The sequence below is a fragment of the Sarcophilus harrisii genome, chromosome 3, assembly GCF_902635505.1.
Source record: "Sarcophilus harrisii chromosome 3, mSarHar1.11, whole genome shotgun sequence".
Lineage (NCBI taxonomy): Eukaryota > Metazoa > Chordata > Mammalia > Dasyuromorphia > Dasyuridae > Sarcophilus > Sarcophilus harrisii.
In genome coordinates, this window is record NC_045428.1 from 400112294 (window position 1) to 400132398 (window position 20105).

Sequence of the window (20105 nt, forward strand, 5' to 3'; positions counted from 1 at the left end):
AAAGAGCTTAGCTCTGTGTGTGTGTATGTGCATATGTGTATATATACACACACATACGCACATGTATGTATGAAAATATATGTATTTCTACATATTCATATATATATGGAGAGGTATACACACACACACACACACACACACACACGTACATGTATATAGGAAAAGATGGCTAAATAATAAGAAAGAATAAGGGCCAAAGACTTATAGACTATAGAGAAGATTCTCACATATTGTTTTTTTTTTAGAGTGTGAGATTCTGGGCATAGCAAGAACTACCCGGCACCATTTCAAAGGAATTTAATCATATCTTAACTTGTAATAAACAACTTGGATTACTAATGTAAGAGTGCTTTTCAATCATCTTTCTATGTAAATACCATCCACTTAGAAAATTAATACAAATTAGAAGAAAGGATAAAAATGTGAAATAGAACATAAAACCAAAGCAATTCTAATCTGACCTATTTAAACAATTTATGTTGAAAAAATTGGAAATAGATAAAATAACAGATATCAATACATACTCTGACCATTTAGTAAGGAAATTAATCTATAAAAAGCAAATGCTAACTAGTAGCGCAGTGGATAGAGAATCAGCTCTGAAATCAGGAGGACCCTAGTTCAAATCTGATCTCAGACACTTGACAATTCCTAGCTGGGTGACCCTGAGCAAGTCACTTAACCTCAATTGCCTCAGCAAAAAAAAAAAAAAAAAAAAAAAAAAAAAGCAAATGCCGCAATAAAATGACCCAAGAGCCTAGAAATCTCTGTAATTAGGAAAACTTGATTTTCTTGTCAAGGGAAGACATATGGCAGATAAGATTAACACAAGATTAAAATTTAATTTATTAAGAAAATTTTATAAGTACAGCTAGGTAACATACTGGATAGAGAACTGGTATTGGAGTTAAGCAGACCTAAGTTCAAATTTAATCATAGATTCTTGACACTTACTATGTGATGCTGGGCAAGTCACTTAACCCCCACATAAAAAAATTTTATGGAACAAAAACCAGTAAGCATCTATAGAAAAAAGGCAAGTTTACCAAAAAGTGTTACCAGTGGTTCAGTTTGATCAGAAACTAAGCATGAAATGGTGAAGAAAACAAACAGATGAAAACTGGAAAAGATCAGCCAAGATTTCATAATGAATTATTCTTTCCATTAATGACAATGGATCCATTATATTGATATTCTAACATCTGTTTGAAAAATTAGATTTGTCATTAACAAAACAAAGACAAGAAGAGTAAATGGACTAATGCAAATTACATTAGGTAGGTCCTAGAGAAAAATAAGAAGTGGAAGCTACCAAATGATTAAAAAAAATTAAAGGAAATATACCATCTAATGGAAACAGAGATGGAAAACAATAACTATTGTCAAATTTGCTTACTTTCCCATCTTCATAAAATATTTATAAGTATAATCTACATATGTATTGAGAGCATATTTAAGAATATAGAGACTTTCTTTTTAATTTGCTTTTTTTATTAAATTATTTTTTTCAAGTAACAAGCATTTGTTTTTCTCCTTGCCTCCTTTTTCCAACTGAAAAAAAAAATAAAACTCTTGTAACAAATATACAATAAAGAAAAACACTCTCCCATTGATCATATGTAAAAATGTGTATTCTGCTTCTAGGTATTTAGCTTATCACTTCTCTGTTAGAAAGTGTATAGTATTCTTTAAAATTAGTCCTCCAGAACCAAAGTTGAGTGAAAGAAATGCAACAAACCTTTGTGCTGTGCCAGAGACACTATCCTTACAGGTCAAAGAAATGTAGTTGGCACAGTTGTATAAATGAAAAGAGATTCTAAGTCTTACTTCATCTCAAATAGAGCTTTCCATTATCTTAGGCCTTTGGTTCGTTTCATGAAATTAACCATAGAGAAGCACCCCTGTGAGAAAAAAAAAAAAAACCCTAATTTTGGGTGTGAGACATCAAGATTACTTCACAACTTAAACATTCTCCTTCTTCCCCAAATCACTTGACAACTTGTCAACCTCACAAATAAGGAAAATGGCTGAAGAGCCTTACCTGATAAGCTTCTTTTGCATTTTGCCCTAAAAGTATTTGTTGTTCAGTCATTTTTAGCCCTGCTCTTGACTCTGCAACCCCATTTGGAGTTTTCATATTAAAAATACTAGAGCGGTTTGCCATTTCCTTCTTCATCTCATTTATAAAAAAGTATAAATTATTTTAAAACTGAAGCAAACAGGATTAAGTGACTTGTCCAGGGTCACACAGCTAGTAAGCATCTGAAGTCAGATTTAAATTCATAAAAATGAGTCTTCTTAACTTCAGGCCCACCATTCTATCCAGTGAGCCACTTCATTTATAAAACTCTATAGATAAATGTATTTCTCCATGTTTTGTTAGAGTTGTTAGTCACCTAACAGTCAAGCAGCCATCAGGAGTCTAATTAATTTTTGTCTTCCACCTTTGCTGGAAATATTTTTCTTTTTCTTTTTGGCAAAAATACTATTGTGGTTTACCATTTCCTTCTTCAGTTTATGAAGTTTATGAACAAACTGAGGCAAATAGAGTTAAGTGATTTATTGGGATTACATAGCTAGTAAGTATCTGAGGCTAGATTTGAACTCTGGCCATCCTAACTCCAGGTCCAGTACTCTATTCATCACACTATTTAATTGTCCATTTCTAAATAATTGCTACTAGCAAAAAGAGGAATGTGAAACAACATTTCAAGGTCTTTGGAGTTGGGTCACCTGATTTCAAGTCCTACCTTTGATACATACTTGGCTATGTTTTCCATGGGCAAGACCTGATTGGAGGATTCCTCAGTCAAATCAAGACCTATTAAAGGCCTTCTCTAGTTCTCCTGATCTGTATGTGGCCACTAGACCCAGATGACTCTGGAGGAGACTGTAAGGTTCATGACTTTGCACAGACCTCCCTCACTTAGATCCAATTCACTTGCATGTCCTAGAATCACTTCTCTTATGTCATGGTCCTCTTCGAGAACCAAAGAACAAATAACAAACAATTAGATGACCACAAATTGCAGGGAAGATAATAATGTACAATGGTAGAGGGCATTTCCTGATCTGGGAGTTCTCTATTTCACTGAAATCACAGGGTTAGTCTCTGTCTTCTAGAAAGAAGTATAAAAGGTAGGGAATCTTGATTCGATGACGTTCTATACCACAGTAAAGTTGATAGGATTACAGGTATGGCCTTTTGTCTGAGGGTGCAAGGTCCACCAGTTAATTTAGCACTCTATTGAGAGTTCTCAAGGAAATCTTATGATTGTCTTCTAAGGATTAGGTTTGCTTTTAAGAGGTGTGTCCTTCAAACAAAGGCGTAAAACTTTTAATTTTAAGTTAATTGGATATTTTCAATAAATAGATCAGGCTCTTTTCTGATTATCCCCACATTACTTAGAGTGGGGAAGCAAGAGATGATAAAACAAGTAATATTTAGTAACACAGCTATCTCCTGCCCTTCAAGTAGAAAAGACAAGATTTTCTGTTTGATTGAGGTTTCTATTTTGGAGGCTTAAAGCTCTATTTGCAAATCAAATTTTCTTTTATTTTTGATAAAGAGCCAGACCCATATTTCTCTTGGCTCACCTCTTATCCTCTCTATCTCAAGCTTCTTCACATTCCAAAAGAAAGTCTCACCAGAAGATATAGAGCTGAATATTTGTATTCAACAAAAGCAAAGGCCCCAAGGCAAAAGATTACTTTCTAGAATTCATGTCAACAGATTAGAGTGCTTCTCCCAGAGGCAACAGCTTGTTACTAACTTGGAGAATAAGTTGAGCCAACATTTTTGGCAACAGCTGAGAAGAAAAAAGGAATAGGCAACTTTCAGAGATTTGTTGTACAGTTTTGCATTTGCTCATCTGGGTGAAAACACTCACCAACATCAGAAATGCAGAAGCTGTTAAATGAAAAACAAAAACTCCACAGAATGTAACAGCAGGGTAGTTCATCCATCTCTAACAAGATAGCTTCAGTTCCACCAAAATACAGTACAATTGAAACTTAAAGAAATGCAGGATTTTTTGGCTTGGTAAAAAGGCAGATGAATTTCATTTTGTGCTGATAGTAACAATCCAAAGAACTTTTATAAAAATGAACAAAAATAAAACAAACCCAAACAAAATCCTTTCATAAGAATTTCCCCCCTTCAAATTCTAATTAAAAGTGACTATGGTTTTCTGCATCAATCTTTTCCATCACCTAAAAACGGAATAAATTGGAAATACTATAACTTCCTTCTAAGTCTAACAAAAAGGCAAAACTACCTAACAGTAACTAGAAGCTGTCTAAGTTGGATTTACATCATATCATATCAACCTATTTTATGTGGGGTTTTTTGTCCATCTAACATTTTTTCTTTCAATAACTTGGTTTATGCTGAAAAGGCAATGAAGTAGATATCTTATTCTGATTGGGTCTTGAGTTTATGAAAGGTATGTTGGAAAAGTTCATGCAATGCTTTTGACTGATGGTTGAAAAAAATATTATAAATATAAGGGCAGGAAGATAAACATCTGCTTTCTGGTAATGGGGGGAAATGCCTTCTGGCTCAGAGGTTACTCTAGTAACCTCATGGAACTTCAACTCTTAAACTTTGTCTCTCTTGTTTTAAAAAAAAAAAAATGTTAAATGCATGCTGCAATGCTGACTTATTTGTTTGTTCTAAATTGAAACAGAAAATAAGACTTCTTAAGATCAATTGAAAGTCTGTAAGGTATAGTGTAGAGAGTACTGGAGTTGGAACCAGGAGAACTGGGGTTCAAATCCTGCCTCAAACACTCATCATAGAATCTTATGCAAATTGGCTAATTTCTCTGAGTAGCAATTTCCTTATCTTTAAAATTAGGGGATTGTTCTCAATGACAGCCTAGGTCTCTTCCAGCTCTAAATCTATGATCCTATGAATTTATATTCTAGAAAAGGAATCCTCCCTAGAAGTGTGTTATGAATAGGATGGAGGGACAGAGATCACAGATGATTACAAGATTTGGATCTGGAAGGGATAATTAGGGGTAACCAAATTCTAAACTCTTATTTTATAGGTGAGAAGACTGAGGATCTGAGGTTTATTTGCCCCATTTCATGCCAGAAGTAAATAGCAAAGTAAGAATTTGAACCACTGTTTTTTGACGCTAAATCCAGTGCTCTTTACATTTTGCTATCCTTCTATGGGATTGGATGAAATAAAAGCTTTGGCCTACTATATTATTAATGAAAAAATAAAATGAAGCATATCTACCAAGGAAAACATGATTAGACATTTTTAGATGTGAGGGGAGATAGATAGAAATGTGACACTGTCTTAGCTACAGTCATTAAGCAATCCACACCCTTCCTCCAGCCCCATTTTTATTTCTTTCTCTTCAAACAACACCAGAAATAGTTTCTCCTTTTATTTAAATGAAAGTCTTTCTCTCAAATGCCCAAAGAAGATGAAGGAAAGGTTTTTGATTTACTTAAACAAAAGAGCATCAATCCCTTTAATGTTGCACACTTTCATGTGTCATATAGGTGACATAGGTATAATCCTGCCTTAGAGTCATCAAACCAGATGCAGTTCTACAAATTAAGTTTAAGAAGAACAAGGAATATAAAAAAGTAAGAGAAAAGGAGAAAAAAACAGAAAACTATCAGAGATGATTACGATAGTGGTGATTTTTGTAATGATGATGACATGAGTGGACATTTAGTATTTTAAAGTTCAAAAAATTTAAATTTCCCTCATAAATGTCACTCTTTGCCAGCAGGAGATAGCTTTTCAAGTTAATGCAGAGCACAAATGCTATGCATATAATTAATATTGTAGCAATTAAAAATCCACAGATAACTTTAAAAATTCAACATATTAGGCAATAATCCAAATTTAATGATATAAAGATGCTGACAAGAAGAAAAATGGAGACATCTGAATTCTATATAAGGAATTTGGGAAAAAAGTTCTGTGCAACTTATGTCTGGGTATGCCTGTATTTTCCCATTTTTAATCAGTTGAGAAGTAGCTTGGCTCAGTATATAGCATCCTGGATATGCTATTACTGGTACTATATAGCTGTTGACACTACCACTATTGCTATTGTTACTACTTCTGTTCTTCCTCCTCCTCCTCCTGCTACTCCTCTTCTTCCTACTATTGCTACTATTACTACTGCTAATAAACTACCATCACTACTATTACTTCTATTATTACTACTGCTGGTCCTACTGTCACTATTACAATGACTACTAATACTACTGGTACTACTGCTTTTGCTATACATATGACATTGATTTGATTGTAAACTAATTGAGGCAGCTTTTTTAGAGTCCATTCATCTTTCTTTAATATACAATATAGGAGTACTCCAGGGATGTTTTTATCTAAATGATTGATACAAATCAATTCAACAAGCGTTTACAAAATAGTTTCCATGTGTAAATCACTGGGATGGTATTGGACTGGTTATGTCTTTCCCTTAAATTATAATTTTCTCCTAAATCCCCCTAGAATATGAAAATATTTTGTTGAGTTCTGATCCTGGAATCTAAATATGGAGAGTAAGGCTTAATCCACTGTGAATGTACCAAAAATTACAAAATCTAAAATGTAAGGATAAAAAAGGTGGATAATTATATTTTGAAGATAGTTTACTTGTAAGTGACAAATTAATCAAAAAGATTATAAAGTGATGACACTGTATCAGGTAGTATACTACATATTGGATGCAAAGACAAAAATGAAATACTGTTTGTCCTCAAGGAGATTCCATTTAATAGTACACGTTTTTAATATGTACACTATTTAGCCATCCATATGTGTACTAAATATTAGTTATTTTGGAAATTAGGGAAATATTGGGGAATAAGGAAAAGTCTCATATAATCCTTTCTTAGGGTGGACAGATGAACTCAACAACTCAACCACATTCTACTTAATCCTAAATATCTAAGATTATTTGTGTCAGTCTTTAAAAGAAAGTGGGATATCTGAATTTAAAATAGCAATTGAGAAGAAGGTATTAAATTGCTGATCACATTTACTTTTGCTACATGATAAAGTCTACATTACTCTAACTCCATACCATTTTAAAGATCTTCTCACTGGAAATGTCAGAAGCTCTTTAAAATTAAATTCTGTGGAAATAATAACCAACATAATATTCTTAATAGCTTCTTACTGCAGAATAGAAATACATACAAGCATAAAGTACAAAAAAATAGGTGCAATATTTTCTATATGTTCTATTTTAGAAAATATATGTTCACCTCATTCTAAGCTGCTGCTCCTAATTAACTGATGACTTAAATCAAGGTCATTATCAACTCAAATGACCAAACGTGAAAAATACTGTTCTCATGTCAGAGACCTTGAAGTAAGAATGCTCTAATGGGATTAAAATGCCTTGCAAAGAATTATAACATGAATAGCTCTAGAAATCTTAATTTGTAAAAGGTCACAGAGTTGCAAAAAGCATCGCTCATTTCAACTAATTAAATGAAATTTTAGTTAAACAGCACCTTCAAATATTGGTATTGCAGCTGCAAGTGCATTTAAATAGCATTTACTCAGATATAATTAGCACAATTAAACATGGGTAGAAGTAGGAACACCATTCTTAATTATATTGATATAATCAGTTTTATTAATGCTTTATGGCAACAAAAGTGACATCTGACAGTAGAATACAGTTCATAACTGAATCTAGTGCTAAGCATTTTAACATATTTTAAGCAAAAAGCCTTGTAAAGTGTGAAAAGGAAAAAAAAGCTTGTATACTAATAAAGATGTTCTTACCTGTTACAATACCATAGTTGGGAGGTTCAAGAATTACTCCATAAAACTGGATGATGTTTCTGTGACTGAGGACACTGAGTATTTCTGCCTGTTGAAAAATCAAAAACAAATTTGAAAGTACAATTTTCATAGTTAAACAATATTCCTAATAAATAAGAATTGCCCGATTCCTGACCATCTTAATCTTTTCTTTTCTTGTTATATCACAAATTCTTTATGCAAAATCCTGTTCACTTTAGAAAAACTGTCTTTTACAGTATTCCAAGAAATAAAAATTTCTATTAAGTATGTAAAATAGGAACATATTAGTAAGTGCTTTTGCAATGCTAAGTGTGCCAAAATATGTTGAAGAGTTATTATAGTAAGGGGTTTCCTAGGTTTTAACTCAGTAATATATCTGAAGAACTTTTACCTTTGTTATGTTTATGTCTTCTGGAGACCAGACTGGTGTATAGGAATACATGAAAAATTCCTTTGTAGTCTTTCTTCCTGAACAGAATTTTTGCTTTGTTTTGTTTATTTTGTTAAGTATACTGTTCTTATCTTAGCCAACAGAGTAGTCTAAAGAGTTTCCTCTTTTGTAGCAACAGAAATAAATTCTAAAAATATCCTTTTGTCTGTGGAATAAATTAGGTACACAATACACAGTAGCAAATGACCATGGTTACCTAATGTTTGATAAACTCAAAAATCCACGGTTTTGGATCAAGAACTCACCATTTGACAAAGATTGCTGAGAAAAATGGAAAGCAGTTTGGCAAAAACTATACATAGACCATCATCTTACACTATACAAAGATAATGTCAAAATGAATAAATGACTTAAGTATAAAGGAAGATGTATTAGGGGAGCACTGAAGCCTTTCAGATTTCTGAGTAAGGGAAGAATTTATGATCAAATAAAACAAGTTAATGGGAAACAAAATATAATTTGATCACATGATATTAAAAAGATTTTGCACAAACAAAACTAATGCAATCAAAATTAGAAGGAAAGTAAGAAACTGAGGGGGGAATTTTTTTTTTACAGTTAAGTAAATTAGAGCCTCATTTCTCAAATACATAAGGTACTGAGCAAAATTTATGAAAATATGAGCCACTCCCCAGTTGATAAATGGTCAAAAGATATTAACAGGTTGTTTTCAGAAGAAAAATTAAAACTATCAACAATCACATAAAAATATCTTAACCAATATTAACTAGAGAAATGCACATCAAAACAATTCTAAGATATCATTTAACATCTATCAGATTAGCTAACAGGACAGAAAAGGAAAATGACAAATGCTGGGGAGATGTGGAAAAATAGAGATATTAATGCACTTCTGGTGGAGTTGTGAACTGGTGTAACTATACTGGAAAACAACTTGGAAATATACCCAAAGGGCTATAGAACTGTGTCTATCCTTTGACCCCACAATATCATTACTAAGTTTGTATCTAAAGAGATCAAAGACAAGAGGAAATTATCTCTTTGTACAAAAATATTTACAGCAAAACTTTTTGTGGTGGCAAAGAATTAGAAACTGAGGGGATGTTCAACAATTAGGGAATGGCTGAATAAGTTGTGTTATATGATTGTGATGGAATACTATTGTTCTATAAGAAATGATGAGAAGGATGGTTTCACAAAAACCTCGGAAGTCTTATATGAACTGATGCAAAGTGAAGGGAGCAGAGCCCAGAGAACATTGTACGTAGTAACAGCAATACTGTAACAATGACTGCAAATGATTTAGTTATTCTGACAGACAATGATCCCAGGCAATTCCAAAGGATCAATGATGAAAAATGCTATCCACCTACAAAGAGAGAACTGATAAACTGAATGCAGATTGAAGTATAATTTTTTTACTTTCTTTATTTGTGTGTGTTGCAACATGGCAATTATAGAAATACACTTTGCATGACTTCAAATGTATAACTGATTTCACACTGCTTACTTTCTCAAGAAATTTGGAGGGGTGGGCAAGCAGGAGAGAATTTGAAGCTCAAATTTTTAAAAATGAACATTAAAATTTTAAAAATGTAATTGGGAAAATTAATATAAATAAATATACACTCATAAATACAAATTTATGATTATATAATCACATTTATATTATATGTTTATTATATATTATATATTCATGAACAGAATTCATGAATTAATTTTATTTTATAAATATTTATTTATATTTTATGATTTATTATATTATGTATATATTATATAAATTATAATTAAATAGTACTAAATAAATAATATTTTACGCAAATATAGATAAATATTAACAAAACAAAATGCTTTTAAAAGCATCCTTTTGCTAATATATCTGGGTTATTAAAATTAGAATTAAATTCTAAATTTAATTTAAAAAATTAAAATTAAAAATGGGCATACTTCAATAATCCTAACATGGTAATCATTGTCCTTTGAAAGTCTAATATGGTATATGAGAAACAACATTAGATTTAGCATCAACAGAACTGGGTTTGCATACTATGTATTATCTTTGTGATGTTGGGCACTTCTATAGGGTTCAATATTCCCATATATAAAATGTGGGAGTTGGACTATGGTTATTTAAAGATCTTCCTATACCAAAAAAAACCCAAAAAAACTCCAAAAAAACACAACAACAACAACAACAACAACAACAACAACAACAAAAAACAAATAAAAAACCACCAAAACTTTATGATCCTGTGGAATCAGAATGAATGATTTGCTGACAATCACTATAGACTCATATTGAACTTATTGATAGCTAAGCTTTCACTGTTGTATATAGATAGCTAACATCACTATTGTTCTGTATACTAGGATGATCCAATGGAATAATGTACATAAAACTCTTTGAAAACTTCTGAATAGAATGTAAATACAAAGTCTTATGAAATAATAATAAACAATTTAGTAATCAAAAAGCCCATTTAGATGTGCCTTATAAAATCATGGAGTTGAGTCTACTCAGGTAGTTAGGAAGTCCCACTATTATAGTAATAAATCTGGAACCAAGGATCTATTAACACAAGAAGATGGTCATTTTTGGTTTCTGTCTATACCTTACAAATAGAGCAACAGGTTCATGGATTGTTATAGATTGGATTTTTGATGTTGACGATTTAACTTGTAGAAAGATTTATGATTTCTGTTGCATCAGCCTCCACTACTAAGATGGATCCTAGTAAGTCTCGTGGTTTTAACTCCCTTCTTGTGTAATCCTTTGGAAAGATCTTCCACAGAACATTGAATTAGTAAATGTTGAGTATTATCCTCTTGCCCTCATTTCACAAGCTTTTTTTCCCCTAATTTCAGTCATATCCTTATTTCTTTAAGAAAAACAATGAATTACTGGTTGAATTTGCAATCTCTTTACAGGTTTTCAGGTTTGCCTAACTTAAATTAGATATGTTTCTTAAATTCATATGTCTTATACATACCTAAGTCTATTTAAATTTAGTTTAGAAATACCACATTCTCTTAAACACATTTAGGGGAAAGGAAATTCAGCCCTTTTGTGGAAGAAAGGAAAGACACTGAAATCACCTTACTGATATTTAGGATGATTCAAATAATCAAGTCTACTGGTTAGATTCACATCTTTTATCTTGTTCAAGACTGGCTTATCTCCTCACTTAGCAATTGTTTTCTCACTTTATGGAGATTTTGGAGACTCCACTACTCTAATCATGGCCTGGCATTGCAACAAGGTAGGATGAAACTACAAAGAATACTGGATTTTGAGTTACAGAATATGGATTAGATTTCCCACCTTTGCTATTTACTACGGTTGTGACCAAGTCATTAAAACATTAAACATCAACCCTGTAGAATGAAGGGTTAAAAAGAAATAATCTCCAATATCTCTTTTGGCTCCAAATGTTTAATTCTGTGTGTCAAAGGGTACAAAAAGGCAACAAGGCATACTTGGACATAGGATTGGCCTTAGAATCAGGAAGACCTGGCTTTCAAATTCTGTCTATGACATCTACTAGTTGAGTAACCACAGGCAAGTCACTTTATTTCTTATTGTCCTGGGCAACTCTTTATAAGACTATCTGTAATTAAATAGCCCACTTGCAGATCTGCATTGGTAAGGAGTTTCCACAATAAGAATTCTCTGATTATATCAGAAATATAGATTTTTTTTTAAAAGAGCCAAAGATATATAACTTCTGTCTTAAGGAAAGATTGTCAGGTTACTTTTGTGGTTATTTCTTTCATCATTCTATAGTTGTAAATCTTCAGACAGAGAATGCAGTGAAGGAAAGGGAAAAGTTCTAACCTAGATCACCATTGAGCCAATGAATTGTTGCTGTTGTTTGTTCTTCATTCACAAAGAGTACCAATGATATCAAAAAAGTGATATCTTAACTTGCAAGTGAATTGGATTTAAGTAAGGCAAGACTGTGCAAAGTCACCAGTCTCACTGTATCCTCCAGAGCCATCTGGAGGTGTCAAACATAAAATAGAAATAGATTCCTGTAGTTCTATATTGATTTGTGGTTATTCGGTCATGTTCAACTCTTTGTAACCCCATTTTTAGATTTTCATGATAGAATTACTGGAGTAGTTTGCCATTTCCTTCTCCAGATCATTTTACATATGAGGAAACTGAGGCAAACAGGGTTAAATGACTTGCCCAGGATCACACAGATAGTAAGTGTCTAAGGACAGATAAAAATTCAAGAAGATGAGTCTTCCTGACTTAAGGTCCGGTGGAATTTGACAACCTCTGATCATAGTAAAGAATGTCATAAATTCCCTTATATTTCAGAATCATTTGAAGTAGCTTAGTCAGGTCTTCAAAAATATGCTCCTAGAAGTATGATTCCCCGAGGATCTTAGAAAGCATGATTATGGATTTTAGTCCTTCCCAGGAATGGTCAACCCATTGAATGAAACTATTTCTTCACTTGCCCCAGGACCTCTAAAAATCATATCCTAATCCTTATAAACGTATAATGAATTTGGAGAGTTCCTATATTTTCTACCTACCACCATTAAGTGGTGCTTAAGACAGGTATACCCTTTTTTGGAATATCTGTTTCTTTTAGCTGTTATTATGTACTCCATTTAAATCATTTTGCAAATTCTCCAATGATGTCACAGAGAAGGAAAGAAGCATTTTTTTTTTTGATTTTCTTCCTATCAGGTAATAATATTATTCAAAGTGAGAGTAAGATTATAGATATTGTAGATATCCATTTAAATTAGTAAATGTTTACTCAGAGAAGGGGAATAGGAGATTGTAAAGGATGGAAGTTTTCAATATTCTTTCTGACAATATATATATACGATTTACTACCTTTGTGTCCCTTAAGTATGGTAGTAGTACAATCAATTATATAACCCCCAGTCCTAGACTTGGAATTTAGCTTCATTAGCTCACTGTGGATGAGTATAAAATCTAATTTGGAGACTGAGTATTAATGGATACACTGTGGTTTTTTTCAGTCAGAGAGAAGTTTAAGGGTTTTTGTTTGTTTGTTTTGTTTTGTTTTGAGACTGGGTCTTCCTATCTTGTTCTTGCTGAAAATACAACAACCATTCATAGGTCCAAACCAATTGACAATCAGCACTGGATATTTGCTCTGTCTGGCTCCAACCTGAGCTAGTTTGCTCCTCTTTGAGAAGACTGCTTCCCTACCCTATCACCTCCCATAAAAGACTCACAATACTCATGGTTTTTTTGCATACTTAATACTTACTCATTTTGCAAATCCTCTAGCAATATCTTAGAGAAGGGAAGAAGGTGATTCTTGGCTCAGTCTAATGCAATTCAGAACTCCCAAGTTCAAATGACCCACCAGCCTGAACCTTTCCAAGGACAAGGATTGCCAAGGGCACCATCACACCTAGCTTCAAAAGTTTTCAAAAAAGCTTACTTTCCCAGAGAACCTTTTATAGTGTCAATGTTCTCCATGAATATTTTTATAATGCAAGAAGCATCATTCTAATGCTTAGTACTATTGAAAAGTCTCATTGGCAGTAGTCCCTTGTTGTTCTGTGTCTGTGCTATCAGACTCTTTTAGGACTTTTTTGGCAAAATTACTGGAGTGGTTTGATATTGCCTTTTCCAACTCATTTGATAAAATGAGGAAACTGAGGCAAACAGGATTAAATTACTTGCTCAAGGTCACAAACCTGGTAAGTGTCTGACACCAGATTTAAACTATAGTCTTCCTAATTCTTTATTTGATGATCCAGATTCTTTCAACTGTCTTCTAGCTGTCCAGAGGCAGCAGAGTTAAACTCAAATAGAATAAGAATACTTATTAACTTAAAAAAAACACATGGGAAGGGGAAAGCTAGATGGCAGCTAGGTGGCAGGGTGGATAGAGCACCAGCCCTAAAGTCAGGAGGACCTGAGTTCAAATTTGATCTCAGACACTTAACACTTCCTAGCTGTGTGATCACTTAACCCCAATTGCCTCATCAAAAAAAAGCAACCCCCCCCAAACAACAACAACAACAACAACAACAACAATAACAACCACCCCAAAAATGGGGCTGTTAAATGGTATAGTGGATGGTATATATTGGTTCTGGACTCATCAGGACTTGAGTTCAAATTCACCCTTAGACACCTAACACTTTTTAGCTGTGTGAACCTGGGCAAATCACTTAACCCCAATTGTTTTGCCAAAACAAATAAACCAAAAACTTCCTGTGTTTTATCTGTTTTATTTTAATTGTGTGTATTTTGTTAAATCTTTCCCAATTATACTTTAATTTGGTTTAGACCCTCCCCAGAATGCTGTCCCATTTGACAAGTATAAATGGATAAAGCCAATTACCTGAAGCCTTCTGGGCATGTCTTTGGGAAAGTTAAAGTTTTCAATTCTGATTAATACATGAACAAGCAAAAAGTGTTTCATTCATTTAACTTTCCCCCCACCACTATCATTACTTGTTCATACTCTCTCAGAAAAGGAAAAAAAAGAAGAAAAACTTGCTTCTTAATTGTAATGCAAAAGAGAAAACCAGCCCTTTGATCTACTCCTAGCAATGCTGTACTCTAAGTAGAACTTAAAGAGCAGGTTTGCACTATTTCCAAAACATTTTTCTGGTTTTTTTTTTTTTTTTAAGGACTGGTGTCACACATACGTCAAGGCCTTTGGAACAATCACTTTAGATTCAAAGGTCACTTCAGTAACTCAGTCCAAGTGACAAATAGCAAATTTTAAACCTATAAAGAAAATGGTTGGTCTTTTTTTTTTTTTTTTTGCCCTCAAATGTGATTGACAGGTCTTCAGCATAATCAATAAAGTTTACTAGATTATTTCTTTGTATTATAATATGGCATCCTTCACCAAAGTGCTCATCTAAAGGCTCAGAGTAGCATGGGAGTGATCCTGACTTCTTTGTTAGCCAGCCATCTGCATGGTGAGTCCTACTGTTTGGAAAGGCTTCAAGGATGGCCCCAACAATGAACATGGCTATCCCAAAAATATCAGCTTAAATGAATGCAGAGAGGCTTGAAAGCAAATAGTGGGCTACTAAACAATGAATGGATTTGGTCCTAGAACTTATGAAGTTCATCAATTAAGGCATAAATAGTTGTTTGATTGATAAAGGGAGATCTCACACAGAAAAAATCCTAGGCCTCTAAAGTGCTGATGTAAATATAATGTATTAGAGATATATTAGTTGTAGTGAGTGTAGTCAAGAGAATATTTCATCTGCAAGACCGGGGTGCTGCAGGTACAACAATAAAACATAAAACTGCCCTGTTCAATTAGTTCTGCTACTGATAATCCAAGTGATCTTGGCCAAGTCATTCAGTATTTCTGGGCCTCAGTTTCCACATATGTCAAATGAAGGATTTAGAATATATGATCTCTGGGATCCCTCCAATTCTAAGATTTATAGTCGTATGAATATTTTTGTGGTTATTTGTCTTTGGATTCATGTTTATGTCCTAGATCCCTGCAAAGCTCAGCTACCACCAGAGTCTTTCCTTATGACTCCAACTGTTTGTATTCTTCCTCTTTTCAGTGACTTTGTATTCATTTTGTATATATCTGTATCTATTTATCTATAGTACATTTTCTTTCCTCACAAAGAAGATTTTGTTCTTTTGTCTTTACATTCTGCAGTTTGCCTTTGTGGCTGAACCTAATGGGTTCATGATAAATGTCTGTCAAATCAAAGAATGTTGGTTGGTATATAAATTCTTGCCAAATTGAGCCTCTTTGAGGAAAAGAAATTTATTTTCTTTTACACTAACCAAATAAATAACTTTCCTTAGATCCATGAAGAAATTCCCTTTGTAGAAACACCCTTAACTGCTAACAAGATTGAATCATTTTTCTCTTTTTGGTGCTACTTTTTGGAAGATAAAGAAAGACTGGTAAGGAACTCCATTTTAATTACCACTTATCTTGTGAACCTACAAAAATTAGAACTCAATGATTTTTTGTGGTGCACTGAAGCTTACTCATTCTTCACTTGGCATGCCCTTGGAGAATAGCTCAGGCTAGATTCCAAGAAGCATGCTGCTCTAGTAAAGAATAGGCTCTTTGGTTACATATCCTACTAAGGGCAAGTTAACCTAGCAAAACTCTAGAGAAATTGAAATTAAATGAAACAAATGTGAAGATTTAACATTTGGACACCATAAAAAGTCATAGGAAGTCAAGGTAAACTAGATTCATACAAATATGGTGCTTGTGTAGAATGCTGTTCTAACAGTATGAGAAGTAAAAGCATTTTTTATATATGAGTTAGAAGCAGTTTAGTGGGCAAAAGTACCTCCATATATCCAGCTAACAAATGTTGTAATGCTGCCAAAGAAATTGCATTTGGAGCTAAAAGCTGAAATATTACTGGGGAGGACTTTTTATCATTTTTTTCCTCTTATAAGACTATTGCTAACATTTTATAATGTAAGACTTTGAATTCAGTTGTAAATAAGAATTTCTGAAAGATTAGCCTTTTGTCAAATTTTGCCTAACAAGGAAGAGATATGGAAAGACAGTCAAGAGATCCAAGTTTAAATTCTATTTCTCCTAAGTATGTGACTTTGATCAAGTAATTTAAGTTTTCAGACTTTTAGCTTCTCTTTCCATAAAAAGTAATGATAATTGCTGCCCAGTCTCTCTTGAAAGGTTGGCATTAAAATTTGGTGAGATTAATAGATATGAAACCATTTTTGTAAACATTAAAATAAAAATAAATCTAGAAAAAAGGTCTCTCATAAAACTAAACTTAATTTTGTCACTAATTCACTGTGTGACTTTGGGCAAATGATTTAAACTCTTCAAATGTGGGTTTCCTCTTTTATACATTGAGGAGGTTGGGATGACATGACTTATTAGATCATAGGATCACATAGTTAAGGGTAAAAGGGACCTTTGAGAACTTCTTCAGTTTTTTCTAGGAGCCACTAATAGTTTCGCCATGAATTCCTCAAACAACAAAAACTTTTTTTTTCTATTGACATTTTGGTCACAGGAAAAAGCCAGGTATCTCATTGGATAGAGCACTGAACCTGAAGCCAAGAAGACCTGAGTTCACAACCAGCCTTAGATAACCCCTAGCTAGACACATCACTTCAACTCTTTGCCTAATTTATTGAAGAAGAAAATGGTAAACTACTCCAGTATCTTCACCAAGAAAACTCTATATGGGATCATGAAGAGAGCCCCATGACTGAACAAAGCAACAAAGTTTTGGTCACATACCAGCATAGTCAACTCACCACTTCTCAAAAGTGCACTCTTTCTAAGATCTAGAATTCCATTATCCTTCCATTTCATTCACATTGTCATTCATACTAAACATACTCTTGATCACTTTACTCATCCTTTCTCTTCCAGTCCATCTATGGCCTTAATTGTCTCCATATGTACCTTGGCTTCATAGTCCGTCTGCATCTACAATGTTTCACTAGTCATCACATTAGAATTTCTTGCCCTGATGATTTTTCTTCCTGACTTTGGCATTGTATACAATGTCTGGTACATAGTTGGCATTTAGATGCTTGTTGAACCCTCATTCCACACTAATCCCTACCATCTGATCTCTCTGCTCTTGCTTTAAGGTTTCTGAGTAAAATCATTTTTTCACCCATTACAAATTTGTCATTTCTGTCATCATTTGGGCTCACTCAATATTATTCACCAAGACTTCTCTACTCTTTTGCCTTGAGTATCTCATTTTCTATAACAATTGGTTTAACTCTTTTCTTCTCTTTCCTCATCCCAGACCTTCCCTCAACCTCTCCACTTCACTTAAATTATCTAATCTATTTTACAAGAAATATTGAAGCATGTATGATCCACTCTCATTCCTCAAATGATATATAATCCCTCTACTAAATTGTAGACTCCATAAGGACTATAACAATATTAAATTAAAACTTTTCAGCTTTGAATACATAAAATACTTGATGTTTATTGAATTATACATGCTGAATAAATATGATTCAACAGTGCAATTAACTGACATAAAGTGTCCCTAGAGTCTTAATGTAGTTTTAAGATTTAATATCATAAATTATTATTAAAGATTTATTATTACCTTTATTATTGCTTTATTAGCTTTACTGCATTAAGATGTTGGGAACATCCTACATATTTTGCTTATTTTTTTTCAAACCATTTTTATTTAAAGGTTTGAGTTATAAAATCTATTCCTGTCTTCCTCCCTCCCTACTTCTTCCTTACTTATCTTTAATAATCTCACATAAATTTTGTACTCTCTAAAAAAAAAGATTAAAAAGAGAAAATAATTTTGGCCAGATAATCCATTAATAGAAACTGTCATTACCTAAAATGCTTCTAATAAGATCACATTTAAATTTATCTCATTCTCATGTTGCTAACTCATCCTTGGACATAAATGACTTTCTAGTTTCCTCAGACTCCTCTACTCTATTATGAGACCTGAAAAAAATGGAGCACTAAGCTTCTCCCAAAGTTTTTTTTTTTTTTTTTTTTTTTTTTTTAAATAGAGGGCAGAAATTGGACTTCAAGTTCAGGCTTTTGGTTCCTTTTGGGTGTTGTCTTCCCCCATTAGATTGTAAACTCCCATAGAGCAGAGGCTATCTTTTTTTTTTCTTTTCAATTTTATTCCCAGTGCTTAGCATAGTGCCTGATAAATGTTAATTGAATTTAATATCTGGATGCTATAAATTAGAAAGGAAGACTATTAGTTTATAAAGATACAATGTACTGAGAAATCTTTAATCCCAGGCTTTCCTTGGATACCCTTAAGAAATGTCAATGACTAGTCATACTTACTAAGCTAAGTATGAATTGATCCATGGTACTACCATGACCCCATTTGTTGGCTCTGATACTTGGCTAGTTCAAGATGAAGTTCAAAATCAAGCTGAAAACTCTTTGCATTAGTAGATACAGGGCCAGCTAGAAGCAAACAAATTTATTGCTAATAAAACTAGTTAATTGCACAGCATGAGGTACCCTCTCTTTATGTAAAATTACAGGTTGAAGAATTTTCAGCTACTCCTGATTAGCTGAACACCTCTAAGTGCTCTATAATATTACTCAACTGAATGACAGAATTTGATTGTTTACATTCCAGAAAAGAAATGTTTGCCACATTTAGCAATTTACACATGGAAATCAACAAAACCATTTAGAAAAAATTTAGGCAAACTTGATTCTTTTTTAAAAGTCTGAAGAGTTCTATAGCAGCCTGAGTGCTCTGTTTAGCTTGGCTCTTGATTATTAATATATCTCTAGGCTACAGCCAGAATAATGATTATATTATTTCTGAGATGTTTCTATTATCTATCTATCTGTCTATCTATCTATCTTTCTATCTATCTAAGATATTTCTAAGTTTTTGTATATTTGAACAGTGACTAATGAGAATTACCCATTACAAACAATTGTTTGTCATTTTCTTTTTTATTAATTGCTAAGTATACAATGTCTTAACAAACCTCTACTAAAGATGATAGCTTCTAGAACAGAAAAGACTTTGAAGTCTTTCCCCTTCTTGATCTTTATTCTCATTGATGTTCCTTTAAACCTCCACAAAGAGAAAATAGAGAATATAGGATATAACAGAGAAAACAGAAAATAAGATCAGAATCTTATTTTTAAAAGGCTATAGAGAAAGAGGTCCCACTACCTTTTTTAATACATTATTTTTAGTATTTAATAACCATTACAGACAAAATGTACAAGTGATAAAGGTGACGTATAGTACAAGATGCTAGGAAGATCATAGACTTATCCTTTCCAAGCTAAACGCTGGCATTCAACAAAAGCAGTAGCTCCAAGGCAAGATGACTACTAGAAAACTTAATATAATCAGATTTAAGTGCTTCTCCAAGTATGACCAGTTCATTGCTAAGTTGGA

General features: G+C 33.1%; 1 protein-coding gene across 5 annotated transcripts in view; it reads right to left on the bottom strand.

Annotated features, from left to right (window-relative positions):
* MAP3K20 (mitogen-activated protein kinase kinase kinase 20) overlaps positions 1-20105 on the bottom strand; it is a 221045-nt gene that overhangs the window by 118951 nt on the left and 81989 nt on the right. For all 5 annotated transcript variants that reach the window (XM_023499294.2, XM_023499291.2, XM_012544823.3 and 2 more), the window contains exon 3: positions 7784-7871. In XM_023499294.2, the coding sequence (XP_023355062.1) occupies positions 7784-7871 (88 nt within the window). The remainder of the gene's footprint in view (positions 1-7783; positions 7872-20105) is intronic.